Source organism: Furipterus horrens, unplaced genomic scaffold, assembly GCF_987537825.1.
Source record: "Furipterus horrens unplaced genomic scaffold, mFurHor1.1.pri manual_scaffold_7, whole genome shotgun sequence".
NCBI lineage: Eukaryota > Metazoa > Chordata > Mammalia > Chiroptera > Furipteridae > Furipterus > Furipterus horrens.
The window spans coordinates 140,005,823-140,026,063 of NW_028327177.1; the positions used below are offsets into that span (position 1 = coordinate 140,005,823).

General features: G+C 54.2%; 2 protein-coding genes across 4 annotated transcripts; one reads left to right on the forward strand and one right to left on the reverse strand.

Moving 5' to 3' along the window:
* Positions 1-2,748: 2,748 nt before the first annotated feature.
* On the forward strand, positions 2,749-7,508 carry KLHDC8B (kelch domain containing 8B). Of its 3 annotated transcripts, XM_090283082.1 has the most exons (7): positions 2,749-2,893; positions 3,775-4,274; positions 5,140-5,238; positions 5,338-5,502; positions 5,800-6,024; positions 6,118-6,219; positions 6,634-7,508. In XM_090283082.1, exons 2-7 carry the CDS (start codon positions 3,899-3,901, stop codon positions 6,828-6,830), a joined length of 1,164 nt encoding a protein of 387 aa, XP_090139208.1. In that variant the 5' UTR covers positions 2,749-2,893; positions 3,775-3,898; the 3' UTR covers positions 6,831-7,508. The 3 variants fall into 3 exon arrangements, with proteins under 3 accessions (XP_090139208.1, XP_090139209.1, XP_090139211.1); XM_090283083.1 differs by lacking the exon at positions 5,140-5,238 and having other exon boundaries at positions 2,753-2,893; XM_090283085.1 differs by lacking the exons at positions 5,140-5,238; positions 5,338-5,502 and having other exon boundaries at positions 2,753-2,893.
* Positions 7,509-8,315: 807 nt separating this feature from the next.
* Positions 8,316-17,246, reverse strand: CIMIP7 (ciliary microtubule inner protein 7). The gene is given in 4 exon segments (XM_090284966.1): positions 8,316-8,447; positions 8,449-8,735; positions 9,123-9,226; positions 17,162-17,246. Coding segments are annotated over 4 exon segments (603 nt in total). The 3' UTR covers positions 8,316-8,320.
* Positions 17,247-20,241: the final 2,995 nt, after the last annotated feature.

A 20,241-nucleotide genomic window follows, 5' to 3' on the forward strand; every position in this document is an offset into this window, starting at 1 on the left:
AGTGTTACCAGTCCCCAACTGTTGGTGAGTCCTGTCTCTGCCCCGTCAATGGTTGAGAATTAGCTATTCACTCTCAGGATCAATCCAGCCTCACCTTCTGCCCCAGTTGTCTTCTATAGCTTCTCTAAAGCCAGCAGTATTTGGCCCTCTGTGTGCTGGTGGGGTCAAGGCTTTATAAACAGAAGCCACTCCCATAAATAGGCAGAGCCCAGGCTCCAGGTATAGTAGGGTCTTAGGTGTTTCCTAGAGAAAGGACCCCTCTCTGGTGATGTCCAGCCAGAGGTCAGTGTAAAATGGAGGACTGGGCAGGGGTCAAGTCCACCCCAGAATATGTCCCTTCCAGACATTAGAACCAGTGGGGATAATAGGGTTAGAGGTAAAGGTCATGAGGTACCTAACTCCAAGGAGAGGCTGCTGCTTCTGCCTCTTGCTGCTCAATATTTCCCAGATGGAACTCCCTGGGAACATTCATCGGAGCAAATTCTGACTTGAACTGGTCTTTGGCAGATGTTGGCCCTACAGGTGTAACTGGGATCAGATAGGATGAATTTGGGAGAGACAACTAGGCCATCCCAAAATCCAGCCCTTCCTCTCCATTTGGCATCTTTTATAGCACTGAGTGATGGGCCCTGGACCCACATCCACCTGAGCAGAGGGATCTGGTAGAGCTGCAGATGTGAGTGAGGGACCACCTCCGGAGGGAGTCTGTGTGCCAAGGAGAAAAACCAGGGATGGATCTTGAGCCAGTTCCTGAGGAGTTAATAGGAAGCAGGGCCTATCAAAGACTCAGAGAGAAGCAGGACAGCAGCAGGAGGAAGTCAAAGTCACGGGGTTGAAATTTTAAAGATGCCAGCAACATTTCACTTGAGACAAAGATCCCCTAAGTTTTAGCTAGATGGTGTTCCATGGTGACTGCGGCAATGGCAATTTTGGGGGAGCCGTGGCAGCAGACATAAGATGGCAGATATCAAGGTGGTGGAACCCATGAGAATAGATGCCTTCAAGAGCTTGACTGGAGCGCTGGCTGGTGTGGCTCAGTGGATTGAGCACCAACCTGCAAACCGGAGGGTCGCTGTTTGGATTCCCAGTCAGGGCACATGCCTGGGTTGCAGGCCAGGTCCCCAGTTGGGGGCGTGTGAGAGGCAACCGATCAATGTATCTCCTGTATATTGATGTTTCCCTTTCTTTCTCCCTCCCTTCCCCTCTCTCTAAAAATAAATAAATAAGTTAATTAAAAAAACATTTTTAAAAAAAGTTTCACTGGAGGGGAGGAACAAGAGACTGGAGGGACTTGGGGGGTGCTGGGAGGTCTCTAAAGGGCCAAAGTGGAGTAGGAGAACCGAAGCCTTCTAGCCAGGATCTGTAACTGACCTTGGCACCTCCATTTCCATGCAAGTTCTCCAACTGCCAGCCCCTGAAAGTGGCTGAAGACTCTTTCTGGTCATGGATTAGGCTCTGCCCATGCTCTGGGCAGAGCAGAGGTCAGGCAGACCAGTCAGTTAATGCCCCCAAGTAGCTCACATCCTGTGACTGGTGGAGATCTGAGAATGAGGACTTCAGCAACCCTGGCTGGGGGTAGGGGTGAATAATATGAGGCCCGTGTTCCACGCTGGCTCCCAGAGTCCCCAGCAGGATTTGGTCTTAGTTGCTCACAGTGGTAACTTGCTTGATGACACACCCTTTCTTGGCTGCTTCCCTTCTCCCTGCCACTCCTCTCTGCTGGTGCTTCCTGGCCTCACCTCCCACATTAACTGTTTGTACTTGCGTCCTTGTCTCCAGGTATGCTTCTAGGGAAAGCGAGACAGACACTTCTGTGGAAGAGGAACAGGACAGTAGCAAGCACACGCAATCACAGCACCTGTTCTTATAGGTGACCATTGATCTGTATGAATGGGCTGCTAGTTCCCAGACTTAGTCAATATTCTTGAATGCTCAGAAGATAGGTCAGGGTCTGGGTCTGAGATCGGTAGTCCTTTGTCACACCAACTTGCTCTTGCTTGACCCCAGAGTTGGCTAGAGGCAAGGCCAGGACCCTGAAGATGGACAGTCACAGAATGACTTGGGTCCAAGAATAGCACAGGCCTGAGGCCAGAGTGGCCTGCCTGGAAGGTCCTTTGGCTTCTGATTCTTCAGCTTATACCCTGCTCAGAGCTACACCGCCCCCACAACCCCCATATCCTCCCCCTCCCCCACACTCACTCAATCCTGTGGAAAGTACTCTCAGTAGTAAGAACAGCACTGTCTGCTCCTCCAACACCTGCTAGCCCTCTGTCCCTACCATAGGGCCTATTCTGTGCCCTGCTCTGTGCCTGGGGCAGGGCGATTCGGGCGCCGAACCTACAAGATGCCCAAGCCATGCCCCAAGTGGCCTCCAGGGGGCGCCTCCTCGAAGCCTGCGGTTGGGCCCCGCCAAGTTCAGCGGCAGTGGGCGGGCGGCCCCTCAGGCCCACGGGTTCTGCTGATCCGATCCCTGCCCCCTCTGCGGATACTCCCAAGCTGGGCCCCGCTCAGAACGGCCCCCGCCATACACGTGTGTGCTGCTCACTCCTGTCTCATTTCTCCCCCTGCCCAAGGTTGGACCCTAGATTCTGGAAAGGCCCAGTGTCCACGTGTCCATCTCTCTGTTCACCCGTTGGCATGTGATCATGGGTCGGCGCGTCGTGCTCCGGCCATGGCAGGTGCAGGGTTAAAGCGGGGGCTGGGCGCGAGGTTTTCCCGAGTCGGGAGGGGGGAAGAGGGGCGGACCCCGTCCAGCCCCGCCCCGCGCCACAGCCAAGCCGGAGCCCCGCCAGCGCCTGGCCTCAGCCCCAGCCGGAGCCGGCACTAGCGGAGCCGGCACCAGCGGAGCCGGAGCGGCAGACCCCGCGCCTCGGCGGCGCCGAAGCCCCGGCGGGTGAGTCCCGCGGGAAACGCGCTCGGGGGAAGTTTGGGGCTCCGGGAGTAGAACCCCAAGCGCACTCGTCTGGACCCGCCCCCGGCCCTCTGGCGAGCTGGAAGTTTGGGGCTGAGAGGCCCTCGCGCCAGGGGTCCCAGGAGGGTGGACCCCGCCAAAAAGGATGGGCCGGGGAACTTGGGGGTTTGCTGTGAGGGGACCCAGAAGTCCAGCTGCCCATTCCTGCTGGGGACTCCCTGGACTCCGGGACCCTACAGCCCTGGGCTCATGGGATCCCCAAATCGTGCTCCTCACCTGTTATGGACACCAAAGAGGCCGGCTTCTGTGGACCTGGCATGGGCAAACTGCTGCGAGGATGGACCTCAGAGGGAAAACGTGGGACCCTGGCGTCCAGCCCCTTCCCTCCCAGTCCCAAACGCCCTGCTCTTGGCCTTTTGCTCTTGAGACTAGATCAACCAATGGCTCCCAAAGGGGCTGTAAGGTTACACTGGAGTCTGGTCCCTGGCACTGGGTGGAGGATGCTGACAGCTGCCCAGGGCACAGTGGAAGCCAGTATGGGGGGTGTAGAGAAGGATTCCCCTCATGCCGAGCACCAGGGTGAGAGCTGCCGAGGGGAAGGAAAGGGGGCTGAGGTGGAAAGCCCTCTCCTAGTCACCTTACCTCCTATCTAGACCTAGACATGACCAGGGAGCTCTTAGGTGAGGGCAGGGGGTAGGAGGAGAATCCCACGTGCCCCGTGGGAAGGGGGGAGTTGCCCTCGTTCCCACCCCAGGAGGGCCTCCACAGTGGCGCGCTGGCCAGCTGGGGCAGGTCCTCCTCCTGCTTTTCCCACCAGTGGTTTGGGGCCAGCCCTAACCCGTTGTTTCCCCTCTCTCCTCCAGGTGAAGGCAAGTTCCCTGGCGCGGTCAGACACCCGCTGTACCCTGGGAGAGTCACAATGAGACTTTCAGCAGTGACGCCTGCAGCCTGAGCAGATAGCATGGCCTGCCACTGGGGGTGAACACCATGGCCACAGGAGGCAGCCGTGTCTTTGCTTGGCAGATGCTCCCACCCATGCCCACCTGCCGGGTGTACGGCACTGTGGCATACCAGGATGGACACCTGCTGGTGTTGGGGGGCTGTGGCCGGGCCGGACTGCCCCTGGACACTGCCGAGACACTGGACATGGCCTCCCACACATGGTTGGCACTGGCATCCCTGCCCACTGCCCGGGCTGGCGCAGCTGCCGTGGTGCTGGGCAAGCAGGTGCTGCTGGTGGGAGGTGTGGGTGAGGGCCAGAGCCCGGTCGCTACTGTGGAGGCCTTCCTGGCTGACGAGGGCCGCTGGGAGCGTCGGGCCACCCTCCCTCAGGCAGCCATGGGGATTGCGACTGTGGAGAGAGGTGAGTGGCCTCTCAGGGAAGGGCCCTCAGGTGCCCCAACACCCTTCGTTCTTTTCTCACTTGGTCCCGCATACTCGGAGGCTGGACAAGAGCTGTGAATTCTGCCTGGCTGCCTTGGACGTGGCTTTGTCTCCTGCACCCTCTGCTCCCTAGCTCTGAGCTCGGGGGGCCTCTGCTGCCTTGTCCAGCTGTGAGGTGGGAGGCAGAGCCCAGGCCAGCCGCTAGCACGAAGGGAGGACCCAGCCACTGCCCTGGGCCATCCACTCCTCTAAGAGACAAAGAGGGGCGGCCCAATGACTCTCATGGTTGTTATAAATAGTCTGGGGAAAGAGAGGGGAGCTGGACCTTGGCTCAGAGCCCAACAAGTGCTTAGATTGTTCCCCGCCACACACATCAGGGAGCCTGAGGTGGACAAAAGCCAACCTGGCTTGGGGACAGTTGCCATGGAAGCTCCCAGCTGACTGGTCCATCTCCTTAGGGCCTCTGCTGACCCAGCTGACCCTGAGGGCGTAGCAGGGCAAAAACCTACTCTAGTGAAGGCGGGTTTGCAGAGGTGCTGGCGGGGCTCGTGGCAGCAGGCTTGTGGCCAACACCCCTATCTTGCAGGGCCAAGCCCCTCTGCCAGCCCCCCAGCTGATTCCTAGAGCCCCTTCCCAGTCTGAACTCCATGCTGAGTAGGTCCCCATATGCCCTTCACCCCTGGTTTAAATCATCCTCCAACCTCCTTCCCCCAGGGGAGCCCGCATCTAGTGGCCTCCAGGTCTGACCAGGTCTGGCTCTGCTTGGATGCCAGACGTGGTTGCCATAGCGTCTCCAGGGAGACGGAGACAGATTATAATTAGATCTGCTGCCTCCTGCTCTTCAGTTGGAGGGGTCCTGGCCAGAGGAGGAATCCTAGTTCTCCCAGCCCCCACTGCAGGCAGGCAGGAAGGTTTCTGCTGCTGGGAAGGGGTGCCACAAACAGGTGGGTGCCCTGCAATCCCCAGACCTGGCAAGGGCAGCTGTCGGGGTGGGGTGCCCCGGAGAAGCCAGGGTACTGTCTAAACTACTCTTTTCTATGCAGATGGTATGGTGTATGCTCTGGGGGGAATGGGCTCTGACACGGCCCCCCAGGCCCAGGTTCGGGTGTATGAGCCCCGCCAGGACTGCTGGCTTTCGCTACCTTCTATGCCCACACCTTGCTATGGGGCCTCCACTTTCCTGCACGGGAACAAGATCTATGTCCTGGGTAAGGGCCTGGGGGACGTGGACAAGGGACTCAAGTCCAGAAGCACCTGTCTCTGTGAGTTAACCAGAATCAGGCTTAGATTGGGATGGCGGGACAAGAGAAGCTTTGTTGGGGGTGAGCCAGGCTTGCTCGGAGGCTGGGACCTTTGGTGGCCAGTGCCTGAGAATCTGAGGGGTCGGTGATCCATGTTCTGGCGGTGTGCACACAGCTAGGTATGGGTGGCTGGAGTGGGTGGCCATGAAGGCTCAGAAACCTGGTGAAGGAGGAGCCTGCCAGGTGCCCCAATTCCATTGGCAGGGGGACGCCAGGGCAAGCTCCCAGTGACTGCTTTTGAGGCCTTTGATCTAGAGGCTCGTACCTGGACCCGGCACCCAAGCCTGCCCAGCCGCCGGGCCTTTGCTGGCTGCGCCATGGCCGAAGGCAGCTTCTTCAGCTTGGGTGGCCTGCAGCAGCCTGGGCCCCACAATTTCTACTCCCGCCCACACTTTGTCAACACTGTGGAGATGTTCGACCTGGAGCATGGTGAGCAGTGGCTGTCCTGGGCTGTCCTCCCCGTCTCCGTGGGATGGAGGGGCACAGTGTCAAGAACCAGATCTGACCTGCCCTCTCCTGCAGGGTCCTGGACCAAGCTGCCCCGTGGCCTGCGCATGAAAGATAAGAGGGCTGACTTTGTGGTTGGCTCCCTTGGGGGCCACGTCGTGGCTGTTGGGGGCCTTGGTGAGTCTGCAGAGCTAGGGGTGGGAGGGGAGCCCAAGACAGGAAGGAGTGGCCTCCAGCATGGGCACTGCCTCCTGCCCTTCTCTAGGCGCTCAGGGGCTTGGGCTTTGTGAGCTTCCCTTTCCCCATCTGTGGAACAAGCAGGGTGTGGTCTGCGTGGGCCAGAATGGGGGTGTCCTCAGCACCTGACTCAGGGTTTTGTACCAGCAGGGCCCTAGGAGACAGAAACGGGACAAATGATCACTGAGCACACAAACAGAAATAGGAATAAATATATGAATGGGGCAATGAGTAACAAGGCACTGATGGTCAGTCCTGGGGTGCAACCTGCTGGGCCCTACTCTGGCTCAGGGAGCAAAGGAGCTGGAGCCCCTGCAGCTGGCGCCCTTTACAACCTCTGTCTTCTTCCCGCAGGAAACCAGCCATGCCCTCTGAGCTCTGTCGAGGGCTTCAGCCTGGCACGGCGGCGCTGGGAGGCCCTGCCTGCCATGCCCACAGCCCGTTGCTCCTGTTCTAGTCTGCAGGCTGGGGCCCAGCTGTTTGTCATCGGGGGTGTGGCGCAGGGTCCCAGCCAAGCTGTGGAGGCTCTGTGTCTGCGTGATGGGGTCTGAATGCCTGATGGGACCTTGTCCACTGAAGCAGCTCAGTACCAGAGGCAGATGCCTGTGGCTCTTTGTGCTGCTAAGGAAGCTCACTGTGGCTCTGTGGGATGAGGGAGGCACAGATGTGGGCACTTGAGACACTGCCTTGGGGACTTGGGCGGCGGGGCAGGGGGCTGCACCTTTAGCGTAGGATACACATACGCATATACCACCTTACCCCCATTCATTCATGGACCGTGCCTAGCTCCACTCTTGCTCTGGAACTTACGGGGCCCTCTGTCCAACAGGGGAGTTGGGGGAGGGAAGAGCTGGTTTCATACGCTGAAGGGTCAGTGCTTACCTGGAGTGGACCAGGCCTACCCCAATGACTGTTCCTGAAAAAGCCTACCTGCCAGCCTGCTTTGAAGGTTCCTGTAAAGTCAGGAGAGTTCAGAGACGGTGGGGGACACAAAGGGAATGGAAGAGTGGGTGTGGGAACCTCCAGAGGGCCAAAGGAATGTTGGCTTTGTGCCCTTTACAGTGCTGGCTGTGTGACCTTGGGCCAGTCATTTCACCTCTCTGTGCCTCAGCATCCTCATCTGTAAATGGGGATCTAAACCTTCCTGCCCTACCTACCTCACAGGGCTGTTGTGAGGACCCAGGGAGTTCAGATATCAAGTAAAAATGCTGCTAACATCTGGTGTATGACCCCTGGCGTGGACTCCTGTGTTACCCCTGCAGTCCCTGGCCCACCTTTGGGGGCCTCAGTTCTCCAAAGGATAAGGGTCCAGAAGAGCTTTTTAGATCCAGTCTCTGACCCCAAAGTGTGTGGCATCTCAGACCCTCTTGAGCCTCAGTCTCTCCCTTGGTGGCACAGGATGACCCTGCCCTCCATCATCCTGGATATTAGAGGGCACTCACAGGATGACCGAGACAAGATCAGAAAACTACAACAAAATGCCACAGGGTCAGGATGTCCTCTAGGTGTGTGTCACACAGCATCTCTGCAAAGCCTGTGCTCACCTCCACAGGGTGGTGTCTGGTGGGGGCTCTGGCCTGGGCAGCCTCGCCTCCCTCTGTCCCAGCTGTGGGCAAGGTGTCTCTTAGGCAGGACTGTGTGGCCACCAACCCCCCCCTTGAGGTGGTAGCCTCCCAGAGAAAGCAGAGCTGCCAGCCCTTGCCTCCTCTTCCAGGCTTTGCTACCCCCTAGTAGGGCCATTGATTCTGCTTCCCTGCCATCACGCTGAGTACAAGGGGCTCACAGCTGGGTTTGTCGCAAGAATGGTTTTGGGGTCACAGAACCCATCTGCTGTGGCCATGGTAACCATCTGGACCCTTAGCCTCCTGCAGGCTGCACCCCTTCTCACTCAGGGGCAGGACTCCTACGGTAGCACCTCCCCTACCCAGCACACAGGCACAATGGCACACGCACCGTAGGAGCCAGGCACAGGGCCTGGCAGTGCCTTTCTGCTCTCGGCCTCCGAGCCCTCTGGGGCAGCAAGCACAGACAGGTCATGGCGTCAGCCATTCTTGTTTAATGCTCTGGACCAGTTTAGACACTCGGAGACCCCAGCATGAAGGTAATGCTGTAGCAGCTTGGGTCTTGGGACCCCTGGGAGTTCAGGCAGTGTGTTGGTGACGGGCCGGGGGTCCCGCGTTGTCGCTGCCACAGTGGCCACCCTGGGATGACTGGCGGAAGTCCTGCTGGTAGGTGGTGTTGGCACGGGGAGGCTGGATCTGCACAAAGTGGACGAGGTGCTGAGGAAGGTCACTGAGTTCTGGGCCTGACCGGAAGTTGGCCTGGTAGGAGGATTGAAGGGGCCGCCGCTGGCGCAACTCCAGCTCACAGGGTGCCCAGTGCAGGAAGGTGTGTCGCTGCCACAGGTGCTCCAGGTCTTTCCGCCTTCCGATTCCCTGCGGCAGGCAGTAGGGGCCCTCCTCAACGACATGGGCCGTTGGCCCACAGTCCTGGGTCCTGGCTCCAGGCATTGTCTTGAGGGCCTCCCAAACCCAAGCTGGCCTGGTGATGCCTGGCCTCCCTGGTGTGTACCCCAGCCTTTCCGGCCTGCCTCCATTCCATGGTGGGGCCCCAGAAAAGCAGAGGCTCCTGGGATATTTGCACATTGTCAGGCAAGCTGGCGGAGGAAACAGGAGCAGGGGTACAACCGTTTGGGGAATGGGCTGTTTCCCAGAGCAGAGGTTGTCAGGAGACAGACACTCCTCGGTTGGTATAAGGAGCCCTCCCTCCCCGCACTGTCTTACCCACCCACCCCCAACTTGAGCCCAGGCTGGGGGCTCCCCACTTTCCTCTCCAGCACTCACTTTGTCAAAGCAAGCGCGGTTGTCATGCTTGGAGAAGAAGTGCTGCTGCGCTGGCTCCTTGAAAGAGAGTGAGAGAGACGGTAATGGGCAAAAACGATGCTCACCTCAGGGCCCATAATGGAGGGAAGGGGCCAGGAGACACCACCCCTAAATTGCTAAGCTGTCAATGCCCTGAAAGGGCAGGTATAAATTAAAGCAACATCTCGCTTCTGGGACACCTCATGCTGGTACTTGCCCCCAAAGCAGAAGCCTCTGGGGCTGCTGATTTAGGGAGGCGCTGAGGCATCTTCCAAGAATCCCGCCATCGTCCTGGCCGGGTGGCTCAGCTGGTTGGAGCATCATCCTGTGCACCAAAAGGCTGTAGGTTCGATCCCCGGTCAGGGTGCATAGGGGAGGCAACTGATCGATGTTTCTCACCCCTCCACTTCCTCTCTATCTAAAATCAATAAACATATGTCCTCGAGTGGTGATTTAAAAAAATAAAATAAAAATATCTTGCCCTCAGAGGGGCAGTGGTTCAAGATTTGTATGGGCCCTTATCTCTGCACCCCCCAGGCCAGACTAGGCTTCAGTTCTCTCCTCCCCTCTGTCCACACCTACTCCCTCATCGGCAATCCAAGCTCTTGACCATAAATGCCACCTGGAAACTGCAAGCTTTCCCTCTAGCTCAAGCTCTCTCCTGGACTCCAGACTCAGTAGCCCACTGCGAATGTCTAACGGGCCTCTCAAACACACGACCGAGCTCCCCTCTTGGGACCCCCTGCCTTAGACAGCCAGTGATGGTCTTTAGAGGGAATGAAAGCCCATGAAGGTGGGAAGCTGGCTGGCCTTGCCTTTCATTTCTCATAAAACAAGCTGACACTGCAGGGTTTAAAAACCCAGGGAGCACTGGCAGGGTGGCTCAGTCGCTTGGAGCTTTGTCCCATGCACCAAAAAGGTTGTGGGTTTGATCCTCAGTCAGGGCGCATACCTAGGTTGTGGGTTCAATTTCTGGCTGGGGCGCGTGTGGGAAGCAGCCAACAGATGGTCTCTCTCACATCAATATTTCTCTCTCTCAAATCAATAAATATATTCTCAGGTGAGAATTAAGCACAGACACACACACACACAACCCAGGGGCCCTTTTAGAAAAAAAAAAATGGAAATCTTCAGAATCTAAAGCTAGACAAAGAGTTCTTAGACTTGATCCATTAAAAAAAAAAGAAAAAGATTCATTAAAAATTTGATAAATTGGGCCTCCTCAAAATTAAAAAGAAAAAAATAAAACCTTTTGCTTTGTGAAAGTCTATGTGAAGAGGCTGAAAAGACAAGTTACAAACTGAAAGAAAACATTTGCAAACCACATGCCCAATGAAGGACTCCTGTCAGGAATGCATAAAGAACTCTCACAACCTAACAGTAAAATAACAAACTATCCAGTTCGAAAACAGGCTAAAGACATACAGACATTTCATCGAAGAGGTTATGCAAATGGCACATAACACATGAAAAGATGTTCACCATCATTAAACATTAGAGAAATGAAAATTAAAATCACAAAATATCAGAACACTGTGCTAAAATAAAAAAGAGACAACAATAAATGCTGGTGAGGATGCAGAGAAACTGGATTACTCATACATTGCGAGTGGGAATGTAAAAGGTACAGCTACTCTGGAAAACAGTTGGTAGTTTGTTTTAAAAACTAAACATGCAACTACTGTACGGCCCAGCAATTACATTCCTGGGCATTTATTCCAAGGAAATGAAAAGTTATGTTCACCCCAAAACCTGTACATAAATGGTCATAGCAGCTTTATTTGTGAGATCCAAAAACTAGAATCAGCACAGGTAGTTTTTAATAGGTGAACGGATAAACAAACTGGAATACACATACCACAGACTACTACTCAGCAATGAACAGAAATGAACCACTGATACACACAACAACTTGAATAAATCTCTAAGAAATTACGCTGAGCAAGAAAAGCCAATCCCCAAAGGTTGCAGACGCTACCACTCTATTTACATAACATTCTGAAGTGACAAAATGTTACCCATGGAAGAGCTATTGATGGTTTCTGAGAGTGAGAGACAGGTCAGGGTGGAGGGGTGGAAGGCTGGTGATGGGGTCATAAAATGGGCAGCACCAGGGATTCTGGGGATATTGTATCTTGGCTGTGGTGGCAGAGACACAAAGGCACAGCAGCGATAAAAATTTATGGGTCTTAATATACACACACAAATAAGTACAAGTAAAACTGGGGAACTCTGAATGAGGTAGGTGAATTACATTAATGTCAATGCCCTGGTTATAATATTATTACTACAACTTTGCACAATGTTACCATTGGGGAAAACTGAGCCAGGTAGAGAAGGAATCTCTATGATTTCTAACAATGTTTATGCATCTGCGATCATCTCAATATAAATAAAAATTAACAAAACAAAACAAAACCTGAGGCCCTGGCCAGATGGCTCATTAGTTGGAGCATCATCCCTTACAGCAAAACGTTGTGGGTTCGATTCCTGGTCAGGGCATATATGTAGGTTGCGGTCTGATCTCCTATGGGGCACGTACATACATGAGGCAATTGGTCAATGTTTCTCTTTCATACTGATGTTTCTCGCTCTCTCTCTCTCTTTAAAATGAATAAAGATGTCCTTGGGTGAGAATTAAAATATACATGTATGTTTAAAAAAATCTGGGGGTCTGGAGCAAGTTCCAGTTGATCCCCAAATCCTCCCCCATCTCTACTCTCAGCTCTAGAATTGTCCACACAGCCCTAGGATGTGGACACCCTCCTTGCGGTAGGCAGCTCTGACTCTGGAAGCTCGCCCTTCTTAAGTGGCCACGTGCCCCTGAGTCCTGCTGGCTGGAGCTGTGTCCTCCCCGCTGCGGGAGCCTGGCAGGGGTGCAGTCATCTCCCCCCCACCCAGGCAGTCCTGAGTATTGTGGCCCCTCAGGAGAATCTCGCCCACATCTTGGCTTCCAAACCACCCTGGGCTCCTTGTCCCCCACGGTGGGAACACCCACGGTCTCTGAGCAGGTGGGGCTCAGGCTGGGCTTCCAGCTGAAGCGGCCTTGGAGGAGGGGTGTGTTTTCTGAGAGGGGGCCATGTTTGCACGTGGGGGGCTCAGGGCCCCTGTGGAGGCTGGCAGCCTGCCGTCAGCGGGAGCTGAGAGAGGAACCTCTGTGTCTGACTGCGGGACACAGCAATCATGGCACCACCAGTGGAGGACCTGCCCCCAACCACGATCCTCCTGTGTGACCTTAAGAACAAACAGGACCAGGAATACACTTCCCGAGAGCCAAGCAGGTGAAGGCTAGAAGAAAAAAGACTTTTTTGCACCTGAGTGACACGGATAAAATCTCTTCACGCCACGTGGAAAGCTGGTGCCACACAGTGGGAAGGTTTTTAACAGCCGCAGCGGCAGGGAGCTCACTGACACCCAGTTAACTCTCAGCTAATAAGAAAGTAAAGCGCGCGCCTCCTCTGAGCAGTCTCTCTAATTAAAACGGTTTCAGACCGAGAGGGAGCTGCGAGACTTCGTATTTATATAACCCGAGCCCAATGCACACACGTCAGGCTGTTCGGGGGCTGCTGATAATGCCAGTAAACGCTTTATGTTCCAAGTCTTCGCTTCAACCAAAACATGTCCCCTACTCTGTCCCTGGGGGACAGATGGAGAGGGTGTTCTGGTCTGGGGATGAGAGCTGCCACTGAGGGCTACTACCAGCACCCAGCAGGAAGGCCCTGGGTTGCCTCTGTCCCTGGCTACTTAGGGCTCATCCCTCTCACGGGGAGAAGTGGCCCTGGCTTAGCAGGCAGTGCCACGCAGCCCTTTCAACTGGGAGCGCTAAGGAGGTGCGGGCTCCACAGAATGGCAGCCTCCAGGCCCCTGCTCCTGGCCTGGGAAAGCAATTCCTGGAGAATCAGATGGCAGATCAAGTAGGACCTGGCTAAAGGCTGCGAAGCCAGAAGCTGCAGTGGGCGGAGCATGTTCCAGGCAGCCCTCCTGGCCCCTCCTCCACCCTGGTCTTGCCTGGGAGGCTGATCTGAGTGCCCCTCTCGCCAGGCTGCCTTCTCTCTGGCCACTGGCAAGTCCTGGGAGGAGAGGGAGGTAAGAGGTGTTTCTTTTCCTGGCTCCCTCCCGGCCAGCCCCCACCTGGCTGTGCCTCTCCACCCAAGATCACCTCTCCTGTCAGGGTGGCCCTCCCCATACCTCTCTCTCTTTCCGGGTTCTAGAAGCCATGCCTTCCCGCTTGTTGCTTTGGGGTCAGTGGTACTGACTACTTGATTGTTAGCAACCTGAGAGGCTGCCTTCCCCTGCAGCTCCCCACCTACCCGTTGGATGCCCACCCTCGTGAGTTCTCCTCTTTTGAGTGGGCTTTTTCCTGTTGGGACCCTGACTGATGCACAGTGCCCCCTCCTTATCTCCAGGCCTGGAAGCAGTAGAGGGCCTAGGACCTGCCTCCCTCCTGTTCTTGGGCAGCCTTTTCCAGCTACTCTAGGCCATTTCTGCTGTCACCCTTCCTAGTCCCCCTTGGCTAGAAATGCCACTTTCTATACTGCTTCCTTGGTCAGAGGAGCCTCCTCCCCACTCACTGCCCTGGACTACAAGGCTGACTAGGGGCTAGACCATGGGCTTTCACAGCATCAAGGAATCTGAGCTTAAGGGCAAACCTCCAGGCTTACGTCCTGGGTCCTGGAGGCTGTCTCCCCATGGCTGCTCACCCCACCTGGGCCCTGAACCTTCCTCCATCTAGGAGGAGCATTAAGCAAGACTGTTCAGTCCTCTTTGCCCCGTCTGTTAGAGAAAGAACTGACATTTCAGGGAAGAAGGGCCAGACATTATGCACGTCCTGGGGATAAGCTGGTTCCAGGTATCAGTCCAGCTGTGTGTGGGAGGGCTGAGGGTGCTGCTCTTGGGGCCTGAGAGGAGCAGAAACTGGCCCAGCCACCCAGCCGCTCCCAGGGCTGCCTTGTACCTGACATCGCTGCAGGAACACTGCCGGAGGCTGGGGCTTGGCTGCAAGGCGGTATTCCCAAGCACTTTCACCCTTGAACTGGCCTCTGTAGTGCCCATAGAAGCCATTGTTGTGCTAGAATAAGGCAGGCATGAGTGTGAATCCTACTGAAACCCCCATTCTGAGTCTTAGACCTCAGGGCCCCCAGAGGCTAGACCTCAGAGGCTAGAAGCCTCTCCTGGGAGTTTCTAACAGAATAGAAAGAATCTGAGGTGGGTGGGGGAGTCCCCTGGGGAGGGGCTTGCAGAGAAGTGTCTCCCATTTATCATTAGAACAGCTGGCCAGATGCGCTGGTCCACCTGAAAGGGCTGTGTGTGTGTGGGAGGAGTCTCTTCCTTCTTTCTTTTCTCTTTTCCCTTCTCTCTCTTAAGATCCTAATATGGGCTGGGAAGGTAGTATTGAAAAGACAAAAAGGTTCTGGCCCCTGTGGAAGAGTCAAACAGTGAATATGGTCAGGGAAGAAATAGCCTGATGACAAGATCAAGAGTGACAAGGAACAGGGACAGCTCCTTGTGACAATGGGGGCGGGACCTGAACATGAAACGGAATCAGCTATGTGAGGAGTAGTGGAAGAGTCTTCTGTGTACTGGGCATGGCAGGGGCAGGGGGGAGTGGGGCGGAGGGGGCAGGGTGACTCATAGGACTGAGCAGAGTTTTGAGAACAGGGCCACTCACTATCTGGTGGCATGGTCCTTCCCTGGGAGATCTGAGAGGAAGTTCCCTTCATTGTCCTCCCCCAAATGTTAAGAGGTGTAATGTCCCTGGAGAGTGAGGACTGAATGGATCTATATTCTGCATCCATTGCAAAGTCATGAATGAACACCTGTTGGACACACACTTTGCTATACTGGAGCAAGAAGCACCTAAGGGATGAACTTTCCAAAAGAAGTACTGCAGCAATGGCTACCTTCTGGAAAGAATTCAGAGATAGGGACTGGCAGACGACAGAAACAAGCATCAGGGATCTAAGAAGGAGCTATCCTGTGCTGATGTCATTAGGCAGACAAGACACCCTGTGGATGACGATGTCTGGCTGAGTAACTCCTGTGGCCCATCCTCTTTGTCCTGAGTGCTCCCTGGAGAGGATGGTGTGTCTGGTCCCTCATGGTCACAGCCCTGAGCAGAAGAACCTGTCCCCAGCCAGCCTCTGGCCATCACAATGAGGACTTAAACATGACTGGGAAGCCCAGCATTTTCATCCCACTGAGGGCCTGGGCCATTCAACTTTACCTCCCCTCCTTCTACCATCTGCCAAACACCCCTTGCTTTCTACTCAGTTTAATTCAATAGTATTTACTGGGTCTTTACCGTATTCCAGGCACGGGGCTGGACATGGAATATACAGATGGAGGAGAACAGTATTTGGCCTCAAGATGTTCCCAGTCTAGAGAGCAGTCAAACTCCAGAAGTTTGAGGGAATCAAGCATAGGCCTGGGAATAAATGTGGTGGCTAGAGGACTAGGTTAGCTGGTTAGCATGAAACCAGGACCCCTGGAAGGGGGCATGGTGTTCGGAAGACTAAGTAGGCTCCAGGGGTGACCCCAGGAAGGCAGAGGGGGAGTGGGTAGTCCAGAGTTCCTCCACTGCCTGGAGGCTGGATGAAAGCCTTCTCACTTTACTTTCACGATGTATTCAAAGTTCAGGGACTACCCCAGGGCCAGGGACCAGGATTAACTATAAAATACACTCTTACCCAGGAGCCTACTAAAGCACTTTTCATCTTTCCGGGGGAAGGAACAGAAAAGGTAAACTCTCGTCTTGTCTCTCTGAGCTGGCTGAGAATCTCAGGAGGCCAGCTTCTTGTTGCCTAGTGACAAAGGGCGGTTGTGACTGCACGGTGCCACTGAGCGTTGAGGTGGCGCCTGGCCGGCTACCCCTTTGGGCTCCCTGCTCTGTTTTTACTTCCCTCCAGAGAGAAATCTGCCCCTCTGCATCAACCGCCGAGAGAGTCTTTATATATAAGAACACACAAGGCTCCACTGTGGAATCTGATGACTTCACAGTCAATGAAATATTAAAGAGCATTTAGAGGCGAATCGTGCATTTTTTAAAGTGCCCAACGAAAATGCCAGGGATCCAAATTTAGAAAGCACTCCATGGAGTCACAAGAAACGTTTAAAGGGGTTGGTGGCTCTTAGGATAAAATTGGTGCTTCAGAATAAGGCTCTGCCGGTACACTTCTCAGGAGTCTGTGGTGACTGAGAGCACCAATCGTGACAGTGAATGTGACACAGGCCTGAGGGAAGGAGAGCATAACAGAGGAGCAAAACAAGGGACGTGAAGAGATTTACATTGTGGTTCCATTCCAAGCTATCCTTCAGCAAATCATTCCCCCCCCAGCCCCCCTCATCTCTCTCATTGGTAACCCCGGGATGTGAACTCTTCATCCCTTAATTGTTCATCCCTATTACTAACCAAAAGAAGCTGTCAATCAACCGCTAAAAATGTGCCAATGAAAAACTCAACAAAGGAAATGCTCAGAGTCTGCTGGTGTCATCGGCACCAGCCTTATTAGCAAGCAAGTCCTCCCTGGTATAAAATAACCACCCCGGAGGTCCCCCCACATTCACAGGTGCAAGAACATTTACTGCAGCGACGGTGTGGGGGAAACTGGAAGCAGTGTGAATGTTTACCAACAGCACAGTGGGCAAATTGGTCCACAGTCACACAGTGAAATACTGGAGTTACTATAAATGGGCTACAGATACTTGAACCCACAGAGATCAAGCTTAAAAGATGGTGAGTCAGAAAGTCAAGCCGCAGAAAGAAGCACCAAGTATACCATTTCTGAAATGATACAGACACGCAGAGCAATGCTCTACACTGGGAATACAATGTACGAACTGAAACAGTTCCTGTCGGAGTCACGGGCAGTCCTTACTCCTTATTTTCCTTGCTCCACCCTCAGCATCTGAGACAGCCGATGCCCCCCTCCTTTTGGAGGGGGCACCCCACTCTCCTAGCGGCCCTGCCCTATCCCCGAACGTACCTCCTCCGGCTCCTGTGCTCTTTCTTCGTCTAGGCCTACCGCTGTTCCGTGTCCGGGCCTCAGACGATGGTCCTGTCCATACGCCCTCGTTGGTGATCCATCCTTGCATGGCTTTAAAGGCCATCACCCACTGCCAGAGGCCGAGTCCGACAGAGCCCCCTGCCCTCCGCCACGCTGCCCTCCGGCAGCTCCTCCAGGAAACTCGGACAACTTCTCCCCTTTCTCTCTCCCGCAGGCTCCCAGTGTGTGTCGCCCGCCGACCATAGCGTCACTCTCCCCAGCTCTCCTCAGCACCACCCAGGCCCCAGCCATGCCCCGGCCCAACGTCCAGTCCACGTTCAGCAGGCTACGCGTCTAACGTCCCCCAACTGGGTCTGCACGAGCGAGGGGATGGCGGCAGGGTGCACGTGGGCAGCAAGGTGTGAGGGCGCATCTCAGCTTTAAACCCCTTGAAACCGTTAGTCACGTGCTGCAGCCGGGGCAGGCCCAGGGGGCGGGGCCAGCCTCCATTGGTTAGAGCGGGCTCTGGGGGCGGGGCCACGCATGCTTAGTTGGCTCCCACGAGATGCACCGATTTTTGAAGCCAAATCCCGGCTACCTCAGGTCACTACCGCGTGCGGCTCTCAGAGGTGGCGGCGGGCGGCGTCGGGGCAGGTGCGCTGGGAGGGGTGTCGGGAGCCGAGTGGGTCTTGCCAATAGGGTCGGGGTTCCCGGGGCGCAGGCGGCTCCACTTGAGCCGCGTCTTGCAATTCCTAGCCGCGCTTTCTTCCTCTGTGACGGAGCGCAGCGTTGGTGCTCCCAGGAGATTTGCGGGGCCTGCTCCTCCTCGGAGAGCTGTTTCCCTCAGATTCCAGGGGCCACGCCTCCCACGCGCGTCCAGAGTCCCGAGTCTGGCTTGGGGGACGCAAGGAAGAGAGCCAGGCAGCCAGCAAGACGGGGTGAACAGGAAGCCAGGGAGACTGACTGGGTTTTTTCTTTGGCGGCCTTTCCGGAGACTCTCCGCAAGGCCTCGGCAAGGCCCGCGGAATGGTGGTCGGAGAAATAAGGAAGCGTGAGCCGGTCGTCCTACATTAGATTCATTCAGCTTCTTCGTTGACGTGTGTACGAAGTCTGTGCTGATCCAGGGACCTGAAATATAATCATTGAAAACAAGTCATGTGTATTTTTGAATCTGCGGATACGTCGGAAGTGTTGCTCAGTCCATTGTCTAAATTGAGTTCTCAAGTTTTTTTGTTTTTTTCCCTCATTTAACAGCAAATACTTTGTGAGCACCTATCACGTGCCAGGCACAGTTCCTAGATTCCGGGGCTACAGCAGAGAACACGGCACACAGAAGCCCCCGTTCCCGTAGAGTTTCGCGTCGCGCCCCAGCAGGCCCGGGGGTGCTCGCCGAGGCCAGACGGGGTCAGTGAGTAAAGTGCACCGCGCGCTGGAGTGATGATGTGCCGTGGAGAAGAAGCGGGGGAGAAATGCGGTGGTTTCTGGGGAATGACGCTTTGGAATGCGAGAACACCCAAAGGGGGGGCTTACTATGCTGATATAGTATCTGAGGGGACAGAAGGCTTGTCAGGTTCAGCAAATAAAAATATAGGGCGGCCCTGGCCGGTGTGGCTCAGGGGACTGAGTGCCGGCCTGCAAAACGCAGGGTCACCGGTTCGGTTCCTGGTCGGGGCACCTGCCTGGGCTGCGGGCCGGGCCCCCGGCTGGGGCCGCGAGAGGCAACTGATCGATGTGTCTCTTGCACGTTGATGCTTCTCTTCCTTTCTCCTTCCCTTTCCTGCTCTCTAAAAAGAAGTGAAATCTTTTAAAAAATATAGGACACCCAGTTAAATTTGAATTTCAGGTAAACCTTTCTTTTTTTGTACATGTGTGTCCCATGCAATATGTGGGAAATTCAATTTAACTGGGCGTCCTATATTTTATCTGGCAACCCCGCAAAGGAAGGAATGAAAAGTGGCCAGATTCTGGATATGTTTTAAAGAAATTACCATAGTATTTGCTGACATATTGGGTATGCAAAAAGGAAGTCAAAGAGGGACTCTTAGGTTTTGGTCTGAGCAAGTGCAGAGATGGAGGTGCCATTAACTGGAACAGGAAGGCTGTAGGTGAAGAATATCGAGGGGTTAGATGATGATCTTGCTTTTGATCATGTTAAGTTTGAGGTGTGTATTAGTCATCTAAGTAACAATGTCAGGTCAGCAGTAGAATATAGGAGTGTGAAGTTCAGGAGAGGGGTCTGGGCTGTAGGGAACAACTTTGGGAGCTGTCAGATAATACAAGGACCTCCCTATTTATTACATTTTTATTGTGGAAAATTTCAAACATATAAAAGTAGAGACCATGGATGAATGAATTCCAATGTCCCTGTCACCTGTCTTCAACAATTATCAACCTAGGGCCAATCTGTGCCCCTCCTCAGCTCCCCCAGCTGATAACACTCTTTTTATTATAACTACTATATCATTAACACACTTAACATTTTTATTTTATTTTTTTTATTTTAATTTTTTATTTTTAGAGAGTGGGGAAGGGAGGGAGAGAGAGAGAAGGATAGAAACATCCATGTGAGAGAGATTACATCCATTGGTTGCCTCTCGTGTGCCCCCAACTGGGGACCTGGCCTGCAACCCAGACATGTGCCCTGACTAGGGATTGAACTAGTGACCTTTTGGTTTGCAGGCCAGTGCTGAGCCCACTGAACCACACCAGCCAGGGCACACTTAGCATTTTTAAAAATACCATTATGTAGTGAGTCAGTGTTTAAATTTCCTAATTGTTTTCTTAAAGTTCAGGATCCAAACACATTGTATTTGGTTGATGTGCCTCATAAATCTCTTTTTTTCCTATTTATCTTTCTTTAATTTATTGGGATGACGAGGGTTAGTAAAATTATATAGGTCTCAGGGGGTACAATTCTATAATACATCATCATCATTAATCTTTTAGTCTATAGCCTCCCACCCCTCTTTTTTTCTTGCCTTTTATGCTTTGAAAGAATAAGGTCATTGAAAAGAGGGATTTATTGGTCTTTGCCTAAAGCAGATTATTAGTAGGATGGCAAGAGAAAGGGACAAGAGAACGGTGGATGGAAGGCAGATCTACCATTTCTCAGGTGACTG

Coding starts and splice junctions, on each gene's coding strand:
- KLHDC8B (XM_090283082.1), top strand. CDS start 3,899: ATGGCCACAGGAGGCAGCCGTGTCTTTGCTTGGCAGATGCTCCCACCC. Junction 4,275..5,139: donor GATTGCGACTGTGGAGAGAG/GTGAGTGGCCTC, acceptor CCTGCTCTTCAG/TTGGAGGGGTCCTGGCCAGA. Junction 6,220..6,633: donor CGTGGCTGTTGGGGGCCTTG/GTGAGTCTGCAG, acceptor TTCTTCCCGCAG/GAAACCAGCCATGCCCTCTG.